Here is a 22,669-nt window from a genome sequence, read left to right as displayed (position 1 = left end):
ATTCACGAGTCAGGTCGAAATCAAGAGGGGACCCTTGTATAAAGTTGAGTGAAATACACTGAACAGATGGCACTTGTTCAAAGCAGCGCCAATACTTCACCTCAGCCTAAATGCTGAGTCAGTCAGTACAAGCTTGATCCTCATTTCTTTAGCTACACAGACACACTCCAAACACATCAGCAAGATAATCTGGCACTCTTTATCGAAGGTTGTAAAGGCACTCACTGCCTCCCTTTTGAACAGTACCATGCCGAGGCGCTCACTCTAAGACACAGTATTAAAGAAAAAGGTAACCACTGGCTCAGACAGGGAGGAAGAGCCTGAAGATGCAAAATACATTAACTGAAAATAGTGGTTGGTAAAATAATAAACAGGGGTGGTCAGAGAATATTGAAATATTGAGAAGAGAAATCAGGATTTTTAATGCCCATTTTCATATCGGAAAACCATTAAATTAGAGTCTTACCTATTTGCCTCTCCAGGTCAGCTGCTTCATCTGAGGAGGCCCTGGGCAGCACCCCTGGGTCACTGAAGCTGGTTCTCAGGAGCGTCCCCAATACAAACAGAAACAGCACACCTCCTATGACTGGGATAATTGGGGTCAGCTGCTTGGCCAGGAACGGACAACTGGTAGGACAGGAAGAGATGGATACAGGAAGAAAAAATAAGCAAATAACAAAGAGACCCAGTAGTGCTTAGCTTAGTAGTAAAAACCTGAAAGTTTAAATAGCCAGAATCTTGGGAGGATCACTGAACAAACATCAGTTGATGGCCCGGGGGCATGTGTCTGTCTCCGCAAATACAACATGCTCTTCAAAGCATAAACGTTTGTAGACAGCAAGGCCATAACAAACACTGAACTAATTGTATTTGAGACAAGCCATGACGTTTAGGAAGTGTTAATACCTGTGACTTGACAGTAAGTGGATATACAGCCGGGGACACACATAAGGGTCCATCCCCCTTGTTGTAATCTAGTCTATTGAGATAATTTGGCTTAATCCCATTAAATGCACAACAGTGCAGGTGGTTATTACTGTAATCACATTTAGTCCCATAGGATGTGGGGCACAGGCTGCCGCATCCCGTTCCATCAGTTAGTCTCTGGTCTATTAGATTGAGTTTAGGGTCAGCAAAGAGGTGCCATTCCACACAAGGGAAACTAAATGAACATGCGGTAACCATGTTATCAGGGATGCTGTTGATGAATGTAAAATAGCACTGAGAGTTGAGCCAAGGTTCACAATACAAAGTGCTCTTGTTCATCTACTCATCTATTGAAATAAAGAACAACATGCAAACAGGTTTGGTTGATCACACCTTCAAGTATGGATTATTTTGTTGTTGTTGCTGAAAATCCATCTGTATGACATACTTTTGTCAACTGACTTTTATTAGAATAAATTTAAGAGCAAATGTAAAAAGACATAATTGGATTATCTACCTCCAAAGTGCCTCCTTTTAGAGCAGGTATAGGAGAGTAGTTATTGTATATCCACTGAACTCTCTCATATATATATATATATATATATATATATATATATATATATATATATATATTCTCTCTTGCAGGAGAAACACTGTTTTTGCACAGACGCTGAATTCCATTTAATGCTGAAGGGAAAAAAAAGCTGGTTGGTGGAAATGTATTACGGCCATTCACTAAGCATTGGACTGCAGTACATGATTGACTGCCATTTAAAAATCAATGCAGAGAAACAATGACTACAGATCACGAATGCGTGACACCGATAGCAATAAGGCGTAGGGGTCAACAATTGTAGTTACTCTTTCTGTAAACCATAAAAGGTGGCCAATCCTATTTTATAACTAGGTTACCGAAATGCTGCACTAAAGCTTTTTTAGAAATGTCACACTGTACTGCCCCTATTTAATTGCATTGAGGCAATATGAGTGTTCTTTCTCCAAGTAGAATGTATTAAAATTCCAATGGACATCATATCACTGTCCTCCTATCTAACCAGCCTTCAGATGGTAACACCTCAGGAGGGCAGTTACATCCGCTGATCTATGCCAACAGCAGTTATTCTGCTAAACCAAGCCAAACTATATTTAGGCTTGCCATGTTGGGTTCCTTCAGTAGTAGCGGATGGAGAGGTTGTAAATATGGGCCTGGAGCATTTACTTAGATGTGCTGATATGTGCTAATTGGGTTCTAGCTAGGGATGCACTGATAGCATAATGGTGTCGGTCCGATACTGTGCTTATGTACTAATGCTCGTAAAACTACTCCGATACCATTGCATGCATTGTTGGGACACATGCAGCCCCTTCCTCCAAGAACTCTCCACTGCAGTTAGCTTCATTCAGACAGATGTCTCTGCCCGGCATATTCTGTCAATGTTTACACCTGTGTATTGCAAGCCTGGTAGAATGTTGGCATCCCCTAGTTCTAGCATCATGTGCACAGGGGAGTGCACATGAAGTGTCTGGCATTATTCCATATTCTCAGGTGCCTTAAAGATACATCTTGCTTGTAAGCCAGTTAACTATTTTGTATTAAATAAAAAAAAATGAGCACACAATTCTTGAGCTGTTTTGAACAATGTCTAAGTGGACACTGGCCAGTCCTGCTGCTTCTCTACGTCTGGAGTAAGACTGAACAAAGCAAATAACACTGTGTTGTTGTGGACATCAGTAGGCAGGCAGGACAACACTGAGCCGCACAAACATGTCTTCCCAACATCATTGTATTGGACAATGACTGAGTCAATATACACTCAACTTGTGTTAGCCACTAGCTAACAGGGCATCCTTTTTATAACCCTCAGTCTTCTGAATTGGTCTTGGTGGAGACACATCCTCTAGCACTGTGTCCTGATATTGTAATCTAACACAGGGCATATTCCCATTTCTGACTGAGGCAGTGCTACGGACCATCTTTCTGCACGTCATCTTCTAAATCTGGCTGCTTCAAAAAACATTGACTGCAAACATTGTATGTACCAGTTGTAGGTCATCCTTTCGGCTGACATTTGTCTCCAAATAGCAGACATGATCATACAATAACAAAGTATGAGCCTACAGAAGGAATTTCCATCGACCTTGATTCACACACTTGACCCAACTTGAAGAGGTCAATGTTGTTTCGGTGCGTATTGTAAAGAGCAACAGTCACAACTGAGATAAACCTCGAGGAAGCGCTGAAAAAAAAAAAAACTAAGGAAACAGCCTTCTTGCTCTTCTGTCAAATAAGGAACAAAAGAACAGTTTGCTTCGACTGCCAGAAAGGAAACAAGTGAATGCCTGCAGATTTCTGCCCATTTAGGCAGTGCTGAAAGGACCCTTCCTTAAGAAATGCTGAAAAGAGGGGACTACTCCAGACATGCAGGGAAATAACTCAAATTATTATTTCCTGTCTGTACTTAGTGCATGAAAAAAATATCTCAACGTCACAAACAATCACCCTTGTTGGTTTTTTAAAGAAAAATATACCCCCCCCCCCCCCCCCCCTTAATGTTTTTGAATGATGTTGTAATTGTGATTATTTGTGCAAAGTTACTGCTGGCAAAAATATCCATAACATTAAGCTTAGTTTATACTTGCTGTCTTTTTCTGAGAATAATGCAGCGCATAGAGTATAAATGTACATATTCGGAGCGAGTATAATAAACACAGCATGTATAAACAGTGAGTATATTCCAAAGCGTGGTGCAGTCTGTCTGCGTTTGCCCCAGAAAAGCAGAGCAAACCGCTGCTTTCATCCTCGGCTGTGTCACAATGTGTCAGACATCAGGAACCTAATGTAAAAGGCAGGTATGCGTTATAGAAAGTGACAGGTTTGTAGGAACGGACAGAGATTAAACACTGATTCCATTAGAGAGGAAATATAGAGGCGACATCCAGCCTGCCTCTTCTATAGACATGGTACAATAAACATACGTGGACGAGCTGCAGGTATGTAACATCTTGCCTGGTTTAAGATCCCTCTGAAGACACGATCTCCATTTCAGTCATCAGTCACTGAACATGACCGGCGAAGACCACAAGGACTTTCAGCAACCATCTTTTCTTTTATAGAGAAGAGTGGATATAGAAAAGGAAATTGACATGTCCAGAGTTAAATCTTAATTTTCCTTTTAGTTTGATGCAAAATCTATATTTATATTTAACTGGGTAATTAAGGGCTTTGTTGCAATGGAGATATAACAGTATCCAATATCGGACATGGTCAATTTCAAAAGAAAATGTGGTTACCCTGGAAACAGCCACATGAGTGAGCTGAAGCCACCAAGGAAGAAATCAGTTTAAATGGCTCAACAAGCAATCTTGTCAAAGGGGAAGGAGACCAACTTATTGTTGGTTTTGATCCAGAAATGGGTCTATAATCAAAACAGAGATCTCGGCTCTTTACGCACCAACACATGGTACCCTGAGCAACCAATGTACAGATTACACTACACAACTCTAGGCAGGCAGATCTATCATTGGTTACTGTGGGATCATCTTGAATTAAATTATCCAAACATTCAAAATGGAAAATATTAAATAATAATAATTCCTTTTGGAATGATTGTCTGAACTCTTTTCCAGCTCATTGAAGTTCCTGGAGCATCAAGCCAAAAATACTGTTGCTGGTCAATACAAGCTGGAGCTGTGTACAATGATGGAACAAGCCAAGTGTACAAACATCTACAGTAAAACTGAGGTCTGAGACGACTGTTCCTTGATAGCGTGTCCTGATATTTACTCACCACAAAGGAACCCATTCACAAAAGTGTACAGCAGGACTTTCAAGGTTGGTGTAAATTATTGACAGCTGAAGGCAGCACAATAAAACGACGATAGCTAATTCCTTGGGTAAACACCATAATGATATATGGTTATAGGAGATATTAATGCATGTCACACCGATATTTATGAATACTATTTTATTTAATGAAAATCTGTTGCTCATAGGTCTACTGTACAAGAAGCATACGACATGTTTGAAAACACAGGTCTACGTAGTCTATAAGTGACTAATAGGAAACACTGGAATAGTCACGGAAAATTAAAATTATTTGCTGACCTTGAATATCCTGCAATGTGACCATCCATCGCAATGTCGATGCTGAAAACAATACATCATGCAACCCTAGTTGCAATCCCATTATGATTACAAGCATGCAACAGCGACATATTGATTCCTGGCAGGAAGAGAATTTCTGCAAACATAAAAACTAAATGTTTTTAAATAACTTGTCTACCTCACTGTTTTCGTGCGTCGAGTTCCTTGAGCACCCTTTGGTGAAAAGGAACGAGAATGTGAAGTCTCCAAGACTAACTTCCGTTTTTAGCTGTGTCGTACACACAGTCACATTTATTAATCTATGCAGCAGCTAGAATATAAATTTAATTGAACATAATAGCTGCCAGTACCATAACCCTACCTCAATAGGGTCTCCCGAGGTTTCCCCTACTCATTTGCCTCCCAAAGGGTGCATTAATCTCAACAATAATCCAATCCAGATTACTGTTATTCCCACTAAATCCTTTTATCATGCCAACCAGTTTTTCAAAACTCAGCTGGGAGTTAAGCTTGGGGGACCTTCATCTCCACTTTACCATGTAAAGCCCGCAGCACTGTTCACTGGCTGTCCTTTCAGCGTCACCTGGGATAAACTGTACCCTTGTTTACTTTCTTCTTCCACCATACAGCGTTGAATCAATATCCTGTGTTCTGCAGAAAAGGGTCTGTCAAACGTAAATCATCCATCCCCCAACATTAACAGCATCTGGGCCTGCAATTCTCGCCAGTACTTGCTTGAGAAGAGATATAGTTTACCCAGAGATATTACTCAACAGTGATGTAGTACCGAATACATGGAAGTGTTTTAAATGTGCTTAACGTTGTGTTAGAAATGCATTTCAAGCACTTGGCTTTGTGGCCTCTCATGCCAATGTCTCATTACTCATCTGGGATACATGGCTTTGTCAGCTAATCCTTTTATTACATTTTGATTGCTTTTGATGGCAGGCAAGGGCAAGACAAGAACCTCCTTTTAGACGCAGGCCAAGTCCTTTGTCAATGAAACAACTGAACATGATATGCTTTTGCAAATAGTTATAGTTCTGCCCAGACTACTTCATAGAATCTTAATTTCCTGCCACCTTTCGGAAAGATGTCCCTGATGCATGGCACAGCTTCATAGGTATGCAGGAGTCATGTGTGCATCTGAGAACTCTGCAAATCTGTTAGCATAACCTTCCAACATGTGCCATGCACTCAATAACTCCTGGCACAGGGGGTGGATGTTCTAGCACGGGAAAGCTGTGCGACAAACAGAGGGTGCTGGGTCGATTAAAGGCTTGGAGCTAGTCTCGGAGAGGAATCGCACTAGAAAAAGTAAACAGCGCGGCATAATTCCTGGTTTCAATGAGCGCATACCTTTTGATGCTACAACAAAACAGATCGCGGCACAAAAGTCTTTTGCGAAAATGTCCTGGGAGGAATTAAAGTCACACGTCACTTTTAAAATGATATGTATGCATGATTAAACAGTCAAGTACAACATGCCCATCTAGCATTGCATACTCTTATGTTGTGCTTATGTGTAACACATGTTTATTTATTTTCCTTGATTAAGTGCAAGCCTGTGAATAGCAAACTACTCAAAACACAGCAGCTTGGCTTGAGAGGAATGTTGAGGACTTAGGAAACCATGTCTACCATGGGTGTGACTGTTCAAATTATGTGGACAAAGACTCTTTCGCAATCGTTTGATTTACACCACTGCAAAAGCTGACTTACTATTTCGCCCCAGCATGCAGCAAACCTATTTACTCCTTTTCTAGAGCACTGAGCAGAACTGACATTGTACGACCAAGAAATAATCAACATTTCACTTTTCAACAACCTACAAAGTGTTTGAGCTACCTAGACTGGACTCGACTCTGTAACGCAAGATGGTCTACATCACACCCCCGCTCAAATACTCTTGGACATTAGACCCTTACTCTTTGTTAATGTATGGTCAATACCCTCCCATAAAGTTCCATTATTGGAAAAAAATTCCAACTGGTTCCATTATGCTTTCTTCCTACCCATCCTTTACCGTGGCACCCTTACAGTAAAGTTTAATCACTCTATCCAAAACTGTTTAGTTGATACTTACTGAACGTTTTATGAAGAGGGTACACATTCAGGCAACCACCTCTCTATCCTGTCAAAATCATGGAGAGTAAAAATGCAGATTGGAATTACATAGGTGCTAAATGGGTGTGACCAGAGTGTAAGAACCTTACATCATTACAGAAGCTTCATTCATGAAAAAACTGTGTCATCAAAACACCTAATACACCGTTTACATTTCAAGTGGATTACTCAAGCTTGCTTAAAACTTTCCATGTTAAGTAAATGCAAGTTTGCGAGTAGGACCCAGTATGTCTTCTTCATTAAGTAGAACCATGTGATGGCGTTCATGACAAGATATCTGGAGCCAACCACCTGCCAAAGTCAGTCACCAGGATATCTTCCAGGCAATCTCTCCAACAGCTAACAAGTGGGTTAGGCAGGTTTGGCGGAATTCTGTCCAACAGGGCTGTAGGACTGGTCTTGTTGTACTCTGCACAGAAATAATTTCCTCTTAATTAACCTGTCAAACACCCACTCCCAGGCTGCCTTACCGAAGGACATGAATTAAATGCGATGAAGTATGGAACCAAATCCGGGCCAATAGTTGTTTGTTTTTTTAAAAAAAGAAGAAGATTTTAACCTGAAAATTCAAGTTTTGGTCTTGAACTTTGAAAAATTCAACAATGTATTCAAAATAAAAATTGTATGAAAAGTTTTGTTGGGTTAAATATAATTTTCATTCAGTTTTCCTTTATAAAATAGATTTTTTTAATTTTTCAGTAGCAGATGTTATATTTTTTAAACTTTCAATCTTTTTTTCCAGGCTCAGTTCTTTTTTTCCCACTTTCAGATCGTTTTTCTTTTCAGGTTCCGACTTTTGGCCGGGATCTGGCGTGGGGGCGTGGTTTCAACTACAGGGTTATGTTTAGCCAGCTGTTTTAGACCATACTTGGTATGAATCGCAGTATAAGAGCAATAGACTATGCCAGGTTGTGCCGTTCAAAAACACTATAATATCTGACGTTTAGCACAGCACTGTAAACGCAGCTTACTGTCCCTGCAATGTCTTCCAGTGTGTGAGATGAACTGGCTTTTAATTATCTGGTTTATTATTTTTGCGTGAGGAATATGTGCCGCTGAGCCTCTCTGTCAAAATCTGTTTAAAGACTATAAACAGATCAGTTTGCTGTAAACTTCAGTACCCAACCATGAGGCTGTGGTTGAGACGCAGAGCGAGGACACTTAGTGAATGACAAAGTTGGTAGGTGCCGATGTCTATTCAAAACATTAAATAAATCCTTTACAAAACGCTGTTGTCCGTCATATATTTGTATTATATATATATATATATATATATATATATATATATATATATTTATTAATCTGATGTCAGGTTGACGCCGGTCTGTGCATTCATACAAATGTACTCAAACACTGTAGAGATGACAGTCAGCTGTTACAACACTGTGTGCTGTTTCACAATGTAATGTTTTATATTAAAGATTACGGACCTTCATCTCCATCATCATAACGATATTCTACCCTGTGCAGCACAAATCCATCCAGAATAAACATGACTGCATGCGACTATAAGGACCTACAGTGAATCACTACACAGGATTGTGTGTCTTTTGAAACATTACGGTGCAGCGACTTGCTGGAGCATTCATTTAGGATTTCGGCAGCATTATCAAGAAAAGTGATCCATCTTCATGGCGAAAATATTACTTATTGACTGGCGACCAAAATCAGAGCACACACGGTTCCCATTAAGATTTGAAGCGCTGATCATGTCCGGAGTCTGACCCTCTAATGAGTCTCCTGTACTACCGCTGAGCTTAGAAGAAACTGAAGGATTTACAGAGTACTATTAATTTAACACTGACATTAGTAAATATATCACTAATAATCATCATTAACTTGCCTGTGCAATCACAAACAAACAAAACTATTGGCCTGGATTTGGTTCCATAACGAAACATTCGGGACATTAAATCAAAGCCAAACCCATTCCCACTGAAATGGGCTGTAGCAGACATTTGCCTATATCAAGGAGATTGTATGGGAAAAAAACTCAACAGGCCATATACTTAAAAGTACACAGGGCACAGTTGGTCCCAAATGTAAGGAAATTCGATTAGATTTGAATTTAAGCAAAATAATTCAAGACCTAAAGCTTAGTTTATACTAGCCCTAGTAAAGCTGGCACGAGGCACGCGCGCCAGAAAATGATATAATCACTTTAACTGAGAAAAGATATATTTACATGTAAGGAGATTATACAAAGAAGGCCAATACACTTTGAAATGCTTTAGAGACAAGTGGTCCTAAAAAAAACCATTCATTTGAGTAAATATTTTGCCAGCCAAACGGTTTACAGGATATCTAACCTTCGTTTCCTCATAATGCATGTAATACTTGACTCGTTTCCTTACAGGGCTTAAACGAAGGCAATAAAGTAGTCCACCAGGTTTCTGTTGATCGACTATCAATTAAACCACTGACCAAGAGGCGGCTGCAGTTCAGATGGTGGAGCGGGTTGTCCACTAAATCCTCAGCTCCTCTTGTCCACATATCAAAGTGCACAATATTTAACCACAATTTCTACCGATGGTCAGGGCAGGACCGCGCTCGCTTTCACTGCCATCAGAGTGTGAATGGGTGAACAAGAGTGAATGAATGCTTTGGATAAAGGCACTACAATAACGCAGACTTTTCATTTCAGCACTTGGAAAAAGGTCCTAAAATAATAAACACACATGTAGCCAGTACTCACTGTTTATTGTCCCTGCCTAGTCTTAATGACTGCATTAAACCTTGTGGTCTGCCTCAAATTCGACTGAATCCAATGATAGGCCTTCTCTTTGCCCAAAACTGTAGTTCTTAAGATCAAACAAACAAAACAGCGCAACAGCAACATCACTTCAAACATCTGCTTGAGTGAATTTTTTTTACGAGGCATAAAAGGAGAGACGGCAACATGTGCAACAACAGCACACATGGATATCTGGGGGGAGCCATGATCAGAATAATAAACAGACTAAAGTCTGCCGGTCCCTAACAGAGTTTATTGTGCATGTCAGAGCACCCCTCAGACAGACAAAGAAAACAAGCTAAAGGAAATATGGAGACGTAGAGATATCTCCTTCTCTGGTAGATGTTCTGTGCATGTCTCAATTCCTAAACACAGCCGTTGACGCCTTCTGGACTCCAAATATCAAAAGATCATCTTTAAACAAATATGGACCAGATGGCATGATACCACAGTCAAATATAAAATACCATAATAAGACAGAGGCAATTCAACAGACAGAAGAAGCCCGTAAGAACAGAATGAGGAGTTGCTCTCCAATATGCTGACAACTGGCGTGTGGGGTTAGAAAAACACATCTAATCGAAATGCACTTAATGACAACAGAAGCCAATGTGCAGGTCTGCTGACTAGTGCCCTGTCCGATAAATGTCTCCTTTCAGCTGATGGGAGTAGAGTGGGAGGGGAAAGAGACAGTGAGAGGGAGAAGAAAGCCAGGAGGACCCGGTCAGCCCGGGGCCATAAACAGTTGAACAGTGCTGAGCTGAAAGGTGGCTTTGTGGCCGCATGGTATTACTGAAAATGTCCCCTGTAGTCACAACAAACAGAGGACAGTACACTGAGCCCAGCCCCATTGACAGGCCACAGTGTAGGAAATGAAGCCATCTTAAGGAGGGGGGGGTATCACCAGGAAGCATCTGGCATCCTCCATGTGGGTCCTGGGGAACATCCAGGTTCAAATGGACACTGCAGTGCGTTTCCCCTCCCATTTCAATATTTGTATCAACTGCTCCGTAGTACAGAGGGTTGAAGTCTTAGCAATGAGATGCCCTCTCGCTAGCAGTCTGCCCTTTGGTCATGGGTAATGTCTGTATCTCTGCTGAGGTGACAATGTATTGAAAGATGAAGTGGTCCAGAGGTCACTGCTGATAGATGCATCTCTGAAGGACTTCACACAGAGCATACAAAACAGAATACTAACAATGGTTTGGGATGAAACATCCATGAAGGATCCCAATGTGACATCTTTCTTGTTTTGTCAGACAAACTGTCCAAAAGATATTAAATATACAAGGAAATATAGAGCAACATCGCAAATCTACACATTAGAGAAACTGAAAACTGTTTCTCGTTTCCGTCTCATAAGTAAAACAATGTGCCGAGTATCAAAGTGAGATTGTTTTTCTGTCAATGAGTGACTTGATCTACTCATTGTTTTAGCATTTCCCAACATACCTTTGAATTCTAGAACTATATAATAGTAAGTCTTTTCGAAATGATTTTACACACAAACATCGCATAAAGTAAAGAAAATGTTTTGAAATAATGTTTGTGTGCATACGATTTGTTGTCTTTTGATGTACTTCTAGATCATTAAGCATGGGCTATCTTTACAATGCCGATAAACAGCAGCCATCAACCACAGCACATATTGTGCCTATTAAGCTTTCTCTGGAGCACTTTATCCTGATAAGGAGTGTCCGATTGAGCAACAAATCTCCTGATGGAGCAGGATTCTTATCCAGTGTAGATGAGGTTTCTGAGATGATAGGGCCTAATGAGGGATCTCTCTCTCGTCAGTGTCAACGTGATGTATCATGCGGCCCAGTCACAGTGGGACAATCTAGGCACACCGGGACGAGAAGACAACGGAGAACTGGATGAGCCAGTGGAAAACAGTACATTCTCTGTTGATTACAGGTAGTTCCATCAGTCGGAGAAAGAAAGAGGGCTCCTCTGGGGGATCGTGAGGCTGTGATTAAGGGAGTGCAAGTGGCACACACACACACAGAGAGAGAGAGAGAGAGAGAGGACTAAAACAGTGTAGTCTGCTCCATAGGTCATGAGTGACTGATATGAGACCGATGAGGAATAAAAAGTGTAAAGGTAACCCGCTACTAAGTTATCATGTTGTCACTATATAAATTACTGCATGACACATCATGCCTGAAGCCATTAGTGGAAATCTGGATCTGCTTCAGAACAGCAACGCTGCAACTGGTCACAGTCTTACACAAAGACACTTTAGTTAAGCTGATGTTCGACCCTGTACCGTGGGTGCTCCCTACATGCAAGGCCAGCATGCCAAAACAACAACGGTAAATATAAAACAGAAGGCTGTCCAAGATGCGTCCCACATGCAACTGCAAGAACAAACCACAAGCAATATAAGCCAGGACACCCACACCGCAGAGTAGTTTCCATCAGCAACAGCCCCCTGGCACAACACACTGCTTTCATTAAAGATACTTGATATATTATTATATTATAGCGTACTTGTTAATACAGAGAAATGTCTGCCTAATCGCCAACCAGTTTGTTCTGACATCTCCCTGAACCCCGAGGAAATACACCCACTCCAGAGTGATGCCAGTGACATAACTGACCTATATCTAAACGTTTTACTCTGACAGCTGAGCCCATGAAATGAAATCCCTAATCCACATTGTCATTGCGTGCATGTAAATAGCAGACGGGAGCACGAAAGCGACTGAACATGCTTAAAACGATACTTACTCAAAGGTGAAGAAAAGTCCACAAGTTACTAGAATAAGGACAAGGGTGAGGTAGAAAACCCCTGTCTGCTTTGCCATCATAATCCTCCCATTGCAGTAAAATTTATTCCGACCCGGGAAGGACTCCCACTTCCTCCTCTTTGGGGTCCTTTTCTTGTAAGGTGTCTCCATTGGTGTGGAGCTGCGAGTGCTAATTTGGCTGTACTCGCACTCTCTCATGGACTCTGATACCCCGAGATGCATCAATTGATGATTCAAATCCCCACAGCTGGATAAATCCCTGGGCAGATGTGCCTGTGTGGAGAGAAGAAGCCTGTTCAGTTTACAGGCCCAGATCACAACGTTTCAGACCAATGTCTGAGGTCAATGTGAGAGAGAGAGAGAGAGAGAGAGAGAGAGAGAGAGAGAGAGAGAGAGAGAGAGAGAGAGAGAGAGAGAGAGAGAGAAAACAAAGTTTGTGGAAAAAGTACAAGCCACACTTCCTGATATCATTCATATCTAGCTAACCACATAGTACACGTGTGTGTAGCTTCGTGAAGGCGAATCTAGTCGCCAGTTAAATACATAAAAGCTACAGAATTAAGTCAGAAAAGCAAGTTTAGCTGCTCTGTCGTCAGCTAACTTGGAGAATAACTTCACGGGCAGCTCACACATAACTTAGCGTTACGTTAATAGCGCCATTTTTGTTAGCAAGCAACCTGGTTAGCTTTTGATACAGCGACTCAATCTAAAGTGCCGCTCAGGCTAACAAGCTAACTTGTTGCTAACGAGTTGATGGGGTGACCGGTTTAAGTTGATGGCAGCACGTTGGCCAATTTTGCAGTAAATGGTTGCCTCTCCCGGTCGCTCGCTACACGCATTTCACTTGGCTCTTTTACTTCCACTCTCCCTCTCGAGAGGAGCTGAAATGAGGGTGTTTTAAACGTCAGCCTCATCTCGTGTACAGACCCGGTGGTGTTGTTCCGCTAAAAGCGGCGGTTGACGCGCTGCCTCAGCGAAGGAAAGTAGTGCTGGCCGTCGTGCGGGGTGTTGTCACGTAGCGACTCCTCTCCTTATCCAGGTTTGTTGCGACCCGACGACAAAGCGAAGAACACCATTTTTTTTTTAAAGTTTACAGATAAAAACAAATTGGCAGCTCGTCGCCGATGGAGAAGTTGGTTAAAAAAAAGAAATCCAGAGGAAAAGACCGCACGACGGGGCTGCTCTCAGACCAGCTCCAGCATCCTGACTCACGAGCGACGAGCCGAGCCTCACCGCCTCGCGGTTCACGGCGAATAATCACCAGCAATCTTCACCATTCGGCCGCGGTTTTGGGGGGGAAAGTTGCAGCATTGTCCATGAATCGTGGAGGCAGGCCGGTCGGCAACCCCTCCGATGGTGTCCCTCTACACTCACACAGTGCTGCCACCCTCGCAAACAACAAACATCAACATGGGAGCAGAGCACAGCCTCCCTGACTGCTCCTCCCCCTCCAAGCGAGGCTGAACTGAGGAGGTGCAAAGGGAAGACGGGCTGTTAAAGGGGGTTCCCAAACCGTGGTCCGGGGACCTCCAGGCGTCCGTCAGAAGGGCGGGTCTAGGGGTGACGCTGAGGGTTTACTGTGGTCAAAGCCTTTTATATATTTTTTTATTGAGAATAGTTATTTGATGAAGCCAGCCGCTTGCTTTGTTAACTGACATTTCAAATTCAGGCTGACAGCTTGCTGCTAACACAGGGGTTAAAGCCCACATGTGATATTCAAAATGTTCATACTGTCGACAAATCATAATGAAAAGTCCGAAACCAAATATGGCAGATGAAGCATATCCCTGTGTGCCATAGAGCTATACTGTTGTCAAAGAAATATTAGAAACACGCAATAGAACCAAGTCAAATGTTCCCTTTTTACCAGTGTCGTTTATTTTGAGCCAATTCCAAAACACTGTCCTGGTAGAGTTAAATACTCACTCGCCAAAACAATCCCCAATAAATAGACAATTCACCCCGTTTCTTCAAATGATTATTATTATTTTTGGCCGTTTTATTCCTTTAATAGCCGACACAAAATGGTTGACTGAAATTGAGTGAGAGCAAGATGGGGAATGACAAACTGAGGACACAGCAGTCAGCGCACCAGTCCTTAGGCCACAAGTCTGACCCCTGAGTTACCCCTGTTGGAGTAATGTTTGCTAAAAATTAGTGCCCAGCTCTCTTAGTTTTTTTTTAACAAACTGAATGATATACTTAGGACCCATTTTTAATAAGTTATGTATTTTGAAATAGATCGAATGGGAATGTGGCTGAGAGCCACAGACTGAGGAAGTCAGGCAGCATTTAGAGATGGACTCAGAGATTGTTGTTCCAGTGGCCAACTGTGTTACTGCATCAAAATCTCTTGCAGGCATAAAAGGATTCCCCCAATGGACTATTGTTAGTGTGTCTATGGAACGCTTGACAGGACACTTCAAACTGCTAGTTAATATTCCTTGTGTTATGTTTAGTAATTGTTCTTAGTGTGGAACTGCCCCATGTCCCAGTGGGCCCGCAGAAATATGAAAGATGGGTTGTGATTACGCTCTAAAGTTGAGACAGGGCAGTGTGGCTACAAGTACCTCTAGCTGCCCCCCAGAAAAAACTATATATAGTTTAATGTAGTATTAGTTCAAACTTGCACATGAGTACAGTTGGAGATAGAAAAGGTATGATGCCCCTTTTGTTGACCTGTTCTCGCCTTAAAAAAAAAGCTCTTTAGTAATGTTTCCTGGAACGCAGCAGGAACAGGAAGCACAATTATTGCACGAATCAACATGTTTTAAGAAGATAATTAAATAACAAAACAAACAAATCTAACTTACTGAAAGTCATTCAATACCCGGGGCCCGAATAGTCACATTAACGCCGTTTCTACTGAAAACGCTGATGCAATGATGTCACCACATGGCTTGTATACCTTGTCTTGACTTATCTGTCCTCCTCTTAACACTCACACACACACACACACACACACACACACACACACACACACACACACACACACACACACACACACACAAACAAGTATTCACTTTCACTGAAAAGAAGTCCGTCTGAGTGTCATGTAACGTGAGAGGAGGAAAGAATCAAACATGTATTCCTATGGCATTTTTATGTTTGCCTTTGTTGTACAAAAGTAGGTTTTAGCATTTAGGCCCATTTATCTTATTGGATATGAAACATTAGCACACACACATTAAAACTGCATTACCTCATATACAGAGTCGGCTGACAGTACAGCGTTTCTAAGGAGGTGGTCATGTACAGTAAGTTGAAGTTGCTGTTGAAGCTTGTGCCATGCGTTTGAAAACTGGCAGAGATCGTGATTGGCTGCCGCCGCCGGGCATGTGAAGCTATCAAGTAGCACATGTTTCACTTAATCTGTTGGAAAGCCGTGGATGTTTTCAATGGTTGCTAATGATCTGTAAGCCCTCCAGTCTAATTCCTTAACCGTGGGGCTCGTCAAGCAATGTGATGACATATGGCTGAAGCTGTGTTTGTGTTTGGAAATAAGTAGACATGATAGGGCCTTTCAGTACTAATCCAAGAACAACATGGGCCTGGATCACATCCTGCCAAGGCCTCATCCCGACAATATAGGTTTGTTTAGAAAGCTGCACTGGATGAAAGCACATAGTGACATCAAAGCCTCAAGAGGCCAATACTGTCCATAATCCCAGCTATTGGACTTGGCCTGATCTGGTAAACGTGTACACACACAGTACATCGAACATTTCCCTGGAAAGGTCAGAGCAGTCTCTTTTTGTGTTCGCTCATTCATCTACCTACGTTAGCGGTGAGAGGCAGCAGGACATGGTACCCAGGCCAGTGGGAGCCAATGACTTGCCTGGCTTCCTCTCAGCCACCACATCTTTTCTGTCAGAGCTCGATGACTCAGCTTCTCAGAGGCACAGGAGTGTGGGAGGCTTTCTCCTGCGGTTGGCTGCCTACGTGAAACGCATCCTCCATCACCGAAAAAGTACAGCAAACCCATTTTCCATCCAATCTCTAAATGACTGGAATTGAAAACGCTCGGAGGTATGTGCAGGTGTATACATGTAACAACAATGCAGCGTGAGATGCCAAGACATACCCGAGAGCATGTGAATAGCTTCTTTTGCTTTAGTTAACAATCAATCAACCACCTCTTAGGTGGTTGTAATTAGTTTAAAGGTGTCGGTGAGATTTTAATAAGATCAAGATGAGTGATTGTACCTCTCTGCAGCCAAGTAACCCGGCTAACCATCATTCTTTGAAACCCAACCTGTTCATTGCATTTGTTGTCAACATTAGGAACACTATTATTAAAGGAAGCTTAAAATAGGACTTGGTATAATGCCCACCTTTCCCCTGGCAAAGGAAAGTTGGGAGAGATATTTAAAATTCCAACTGAAGAGGAAATATAACTTCTGGGGAAATGAGAGTCACTGGTGCTATCAGACTGAGTATCACATGTGAATGTAGCCCTGGTGTGTTGAACTAAGATAACACAATGGGTGGTTGGCAGTTGTGTCTTCTTTCAACACTTCTTCTTTTACGAATCAATGCTTGGAATCAATGGTTTCTAGCATCCTAGGCAGGAACGTAGTATAGAGGTGGTCTTGTGTTTACTTTGCTTTTAAAACAATTCCTATCTGATGACTTGCATGCCTTTTCTGAGAAAGAGCAACATGAATATGAAACTACAAGTGTGCTACCCATTCACCATAATTAAATAACCTGGATTTGATATTGGGGAATGACTAATTAGGGATTAGTAAAGACACCATTTTGATAAAGCCCTGTCCGTTGGAGGCCAAACATGATTTGTGACATGTGACACTGTGACGTGGATTTTTTCATTCAATTAGGATTCAAAAGTAAAACAAATACAAATTAATATGAGAGGAAAGTCCTTCATGGATGTTTAGATCCAGTAGAGCAGGTCATATACTTACAATAGTTAGCATGTGTGTCCAGAACGCAGTGCTCCTCTTCAGGCCGCAGAGAGGAAATTGAAAATGAGCTCATATGGGACATAAAGATAAATCTTACACTCTAAGAAATCAATACAAAATGAAATACAGAGAAGGCATGATAAAACACACAATAGAGTAACAAAATAGACACACATATGATATTCCAAATGTACTCTGAGGAACACATATGCTACTCACACATACCAATAAATCCCCAGGGTGTCTTTGAGTAGAGCCGGGTGCAGAGCCTGTTCCTCGGCCCTGCTGCGCCCTCAACTGTCCGTAGTGACCAGAGTTCAGCTCCTGTGACAAAGTGGCCGTACTCTGGGACATGCTCAGCTAGGGGGAGGGGATGCCCCTCGGGAGAGAAACATTTCGACATGTCACAGAAGGAAAAGCACAGGTGTAAATAATAGAATTAATGACAGCTGAATTCCATTTAGCTGCTTCTGTCTTCGGGTCCTGGTATTGTTCATGCTAATTAATGTCACGCTGTCCCGGTTGACTGGGGCACTTGAATAGAACAGAGCCATCAATAATGTTATTAGTGACCCCTGTGCTTTTTCCTACTATGATTAGTCGAAATGTCTTCTGTGAAAAAGGCCTGTGATGCATGATGCATTGTGTAGACAAGGCATAGTGGAGCCTGGTAAGCACCCCTCTGTTTTTCACCAGAACCCTCTCTAAAAGTTTAGGTGATGACCGAATACAAGAACACCGTAAGAGTTGGCTGCTATGAGGTTGTGAGGAGGACGGGTACGTGTGGAGAATGGCTGCAGAAAGGTCAGGGACCTCGGTCTTAACGAGGGGATTATGAAAACTGATGCTCTGAGAGGAGCTGTTTAAATTGAGTGTGGAGTCCCATGAGTACGATAGGTATTCATGATACTTAGTTTTCCATTGGACGCAGATCATGAGCAGTACCAGGTCAACAATAAATGTTTTAATCAATTTATTATTGCATTCCTTTTAACATCTGCCTGTAAAAGAAGAGATGCATGTAATGCCATTATTTTAGAATATGTTAGTATCAAGGGATTAAAAGCAGACTATGGTAGCTGTAAAATGAGTTAGTCCTGGACACAATCAAACGAGAAATGTTAATTGACCTATTTATAAACGTAAACCTCGACATAAAGTATTTTCTTTCATACAACTTGAGTCCCTCACAGGCGATCTGCTCAGTGTCATAGTTTCACATTAAAACATACATGTTCAGAGAGTTGCTGCAATATCACTTTACTTTGGTCCACAATGCAAACGGCTTCACCTTTATCAGCGTCTTGGATGATGACGCAAAATGATCCGCGGTCGGTTGGGAAAGAGCTAGTGTCTCATCTTCAGATCGACTGTCTTTCCTTTTCAAATGATTGATGGTTTGTGAGCTGGAACAGCCACATCTTCCAGTCAGTACATGGTTCACTGTTCAGGAGCCTTCTCAGGAAACACTCACATCTTCTCTTCTCCTTACTGTTCACAGGCAGGCAGAAATGCAGATAATTATCATTTAAAACACATTACGCTCTATCACTATATTAACAGGTTTGAAACCACTCATTTCAGAAGTATCTACAACTGATCTGTCAATGTCCTGGTTGTCATTTGAGATCAAATCCAAAACTGAGACTCATGGACAGGAAAGTTCTGAAGAAACTACATCAGAGACCTCTGAAGTGAGACCTGAATAGCGGCCATATTTATCTTATCACGCGCCCTCTGGACTCTCGCAGCCTTTCATTGTATAATTTAATTGTAAGGCCGGAGGAGTCATTTGTGACTGATTAAACTATTTTGAAGGACATCAATAAAAGGCAGTCCATGTCAGCAGTTGATGTTTGTTTTATTGGCCTAAGATTGTCTGGACATAATGCAACGTCTCCGGTGCTTAATGATGTTCATCATACATTTATTTGTGACATGTGCAGCACAGAGTATAAATGTGTATACTGAATAAAAGAGAGACATGGAGTCATACGAAAAAAGGCAAATTTTACAATGAGCTTTCATGACATTTTGAAGGTTCTTTTCACATGTTTCTTTTTAGAGCATCATCTAGATTAAAAAATATGCCCATTGACATGAATGGAGGACAGTGACCAACAGAAATGTGTTCAGTTTTCTCACGTCACCTCGCCCAGATATCCTCTCACCCTGGCACTTTCACGTTTGATTACCAAAGCGATTGTTTTCTCAGCTATAATACAATGCATACAGGATTTTTTACATTGAAACACCAGTTACATCTGCCATGTTCAAATATTTGACCCCATTAACAAAATATGTATAATAACAATAACAAATTTTACCAACAATAAAAGCATTTGTTATAATAATCGGAAAGTCCCATCTCTTGCTATGCTTAATTGAGACTGAAAGAATCATGTGTCCATTGTACAACGGTTTATATACACAGTGATGAAAAAATACAGACATAACACAAGTGCTTAGGACACACAAAGTTCATCTGTGAAAGTCATTGAGGATGTGATAAATTAGACACTTATTTTAACAGATGCTCTTCGCTCATGTTGATTGGCTGGTGCAATGCTGCCTCCTCATGGCCTAAAGCACACACTGCAGGTATCTTTTAAGATTCTTCTTGTTCTCAAAAAGGGACAACTTGCTCTAGAGTCCTATTGCACAATTTATCTTCCAGCGATGGAGACATATACATTTCAATTTGAAAAGTCAGTGTTTTTTCCCCCCACAACTGTTGGCAAAAAAGTTCAAACTACTGTACAGAGTCACATTTTAAATAAATACTCTCCATTAACAAAATGTTGATGAGTATATTAGCGTTTATAAAACTGAAAAACATCTCCACGATTCATCGACTCAAAAGGAACCACGTAATTCAGCACCAACATCTGGTGGCAGCTTTGGCTGAAAAAAGTAAACAAACAAAAACAAATGCCAAACAAAATCAGCAATCCAACACCAGCAGGTATTAAATATTTGTATTAAAATGAGCTTTCAAATGCCAAACCCACATTTTTTTTAACAGGGCCCAGAAGCTTTACATATATAGATATTTTGTGGAAAACAAACATTTTCTGTCATTTTGATAAATAAAAATAGGAAACCACAGAAGCATCTTGTTTGCCTTAGCGTCTGCTGTGTGAGTCCCGCCTCTCCTCTTGTCATAATTTCCCTAGGTGAAAGAGAACTTGGCAAATAATAGCCACCACCCCCGCGTTGAGCACAGAGGAAATGGAGATGTCTAATAATCGGCTTTCGTACAACACAAACTCTGTCTTGTTCTCTGCCACTTTAGCCATAGCCAACAGGCCTTTAGCTGCTCTGCACATCATGTTTATGCTAGGTGGGTCCATAGGGGGGTGCCCCATGTGTAGCAAGCTGTGAGGGTTCTGCTGGTACTGCGCCATGCTAACACCATCGTCCAAGAAGCCTACCAAATTACCCACGGCGCCCTTCTGCACGGCTATGGCCCGTGCTGCTGTGGGATCTCCTTGTGCCAGGTGGGAGAGTACAGCCACTGACATCTCTCTGTACACCTGGGCCTTCCTCTGACCCACGTAGCGGACCAAGATGGTGAAAAGCTTCTCCTGTCGGCTGAAAGGTGGCGTAGCTAGCAGGAGGTCAACATTGCCGCCCTGGATGCTCAGCTTGCAGAGTGCCTCCAGCACCAGCCTCTGGGGAGTGAGCTGGGAGTGGGGTGCTGCTGATGGGAAGGGGTCCTGGGCTTCAGCTGAAGGGCACACCATCCAGTGGAGAAGGCCATCCAAAATGGGGAGGCAGATAGTGTCTGGATAGGTGGAGAGATCCAGTTGACCCGAGATGTTGGCTAGACTGACCATAGCATTCTCCCTGAGCAGACTCAGACACTCCCACCACCACTCCTCTTTGCTGCTCGACAGCCCCTGCTCCTTCTGCTCGTCTTTCTGGTAGCTGGGAGGCGATCGGTTCCTCTCTGGGTGCTGGTGGTGCAGCAGGAGCAGCCGGCCCAGAAGAAGAACCAGAGCAGGGTGGCGGGACATATCCAAGTCATTTCCGGGGATAAAGGACAGGCTCCGGACGATGTTGGAGACGCAGAGGCAGCGTTTGGCCAGTGAGTCCTGCCAGGCAGAGGATGTGGAGAGCGGAGCCTCGTCCAAGCAGCGAGGCTCATCCTCCAGCAAGGTGATGTGGTCCTGCTCCCCATCGTGATGCACCCTGAAGGGGTAAGATGGCAAGGAGCGCGCAGGGTGGGCGTAAGAAAGGGCGTCAACCCGAGCACACAGAACATCATCTATAGTAGCAGTGATATGTTTCAGCGGCTGTGTCTTCCCATCGTCCACCGTGTTATCCTCTTTGTTTTCTTTTCCTGTCTTTCCATCTGCCCTGGGAGGCGGTTCACTTCGGGGTTCAAATTGTGTTTGAATGTGTGCGGTGGAGTCACCTCCGCCCGCCTGCCAGTGTAGCAACCCGCTAGTGAACTCAGTGACGTAACCTAAGTGCTCTGTCATGTCTTCAAACAGGTCCTCTTTGTGGACAATCTTGATGGGGAGCTTATCATATTTACTGGCTTGCTTGAGTTTAGGTTTTAGCTCTGCAACAGGCTGGTCAACACACTCCTTTTTGTTCTCTGCTCCTTTTTCACGCTCTTCTTCTTTTCCATCTTTCTCTCGGTCCTCGCCATTTGTGTCCTCCTTCTTTATACTCATCTCAGACTCCTCCTTCTCACTGCTCGCCTCAGCTGACTGTGACTCTGCAGTAGTGACTGGTTGAGCTTCCTCCACATTGCCTCCTGCTTGCTCCACCTGCATCTCTTCTGCCGGAGCTGACTCAGGTTCAGGATGGGTGTTAGAGTCCTGGTCAGGGATGACTTCTTCTTTCTGTTTAGCAGCGGGGTCTAAAAGGCTTTTCTGGGCCACTGTCCCCACCTCAAACTCTTCCAGGATGCCAAAGATCTCAATCAGGTAACGGCGAAAGTACTCCACAATCAGCTCGAGGAATCCTGGCAACTGTTCAGACATAGATAAAATGAATGTCAGCAATTTAAGCAGAAAAAAAATCTAATTCTAATCATTTCTTTTTATAATATCTTGAATCATTTGGACGACATAGTGGCATA

The 22,669-nt window shown here is 42.4% G+C and overlaps 2 protein-coding genes across 4 annotated transcripts in view; both read right to left on the bottom strand.

Annotated features, from left to right (window-relative positions):
• The window catches only part of zdhhc14 (zinc finger DHHC-type palmitoyltransferase 14), a 40,983-nt gene extending 26,872 nt beyond the window's left edge, over positions 1 to 14,111 (bottom strand). For 2 of the 3 annotated variants that reach the window (XM_034563156.1, XM_034563158.1), the window contains exons 1-3: positions 13,574 to 14,111; positions 12,627 to 12,919; positions 467 to 627 (exon numbers count right to left, since the gene is read on the bottom strand). In XM_034563156.1, the coding sequence (XP_034419047.1) occupies positions 467 to 627; positions 12,627 to 12,868 (403 nt within the window). In that variant the 5' untranslated portion in view covers positions 12,869 to 12,919; positions 13,574 to 14,111. The remainder of the gene's footprint in view (positions 1 to 466; positions 628 to 12,626; positions 12,920 to 13,573) is intronic. The other variant, XM_034563157.1, reaches the window with a different exon arrangement.
• Positions 14,112 to 19,484: 5,373 nt separating this feature from the next.
• The window catches only part of arid1b (AT rich interactive domain 1B (SWI1-like)), a 187,700-nt gene continuing 184,515 nt past the window's right edge, over positions 19,485 to 22,669 (bottom strand). The window contains exon 24 of the mRNA XM_034525486.1: positions 19,485 to 22,559. Within this exon, the coding sequence (XP_034381377.1) occupies positions 20,736 to 22,559 (1,824 nt within the window). The 3' untranslated portion in view covers positions 19,485 to 20,735. The remainder of the gene's footprint in view (positions 22,560 to 22,669) is intronic.

This window comes from Cyclopterus lumpus, chromosome 22 (genome assembly GCF_009769545.1).
Source record: "Cyclopterus lumpus isolate fCycLum1 chromosome 22, fCycLum1.pri, whole genome shotgun sequence".
In the NCBI taxonomy this organism is placed as follows: domain Eukaryota; kingdom Metazoa; phylum Chordata; class Actinopteri; order Perciformes; family Cyclopteridae; genus Cyclopterus; species Cyclopterus lumpus.
Note: the sequence above shows the minus strand (reverse complement) of the source record. Positions and strands in the feature narration are given on the sequence as shown.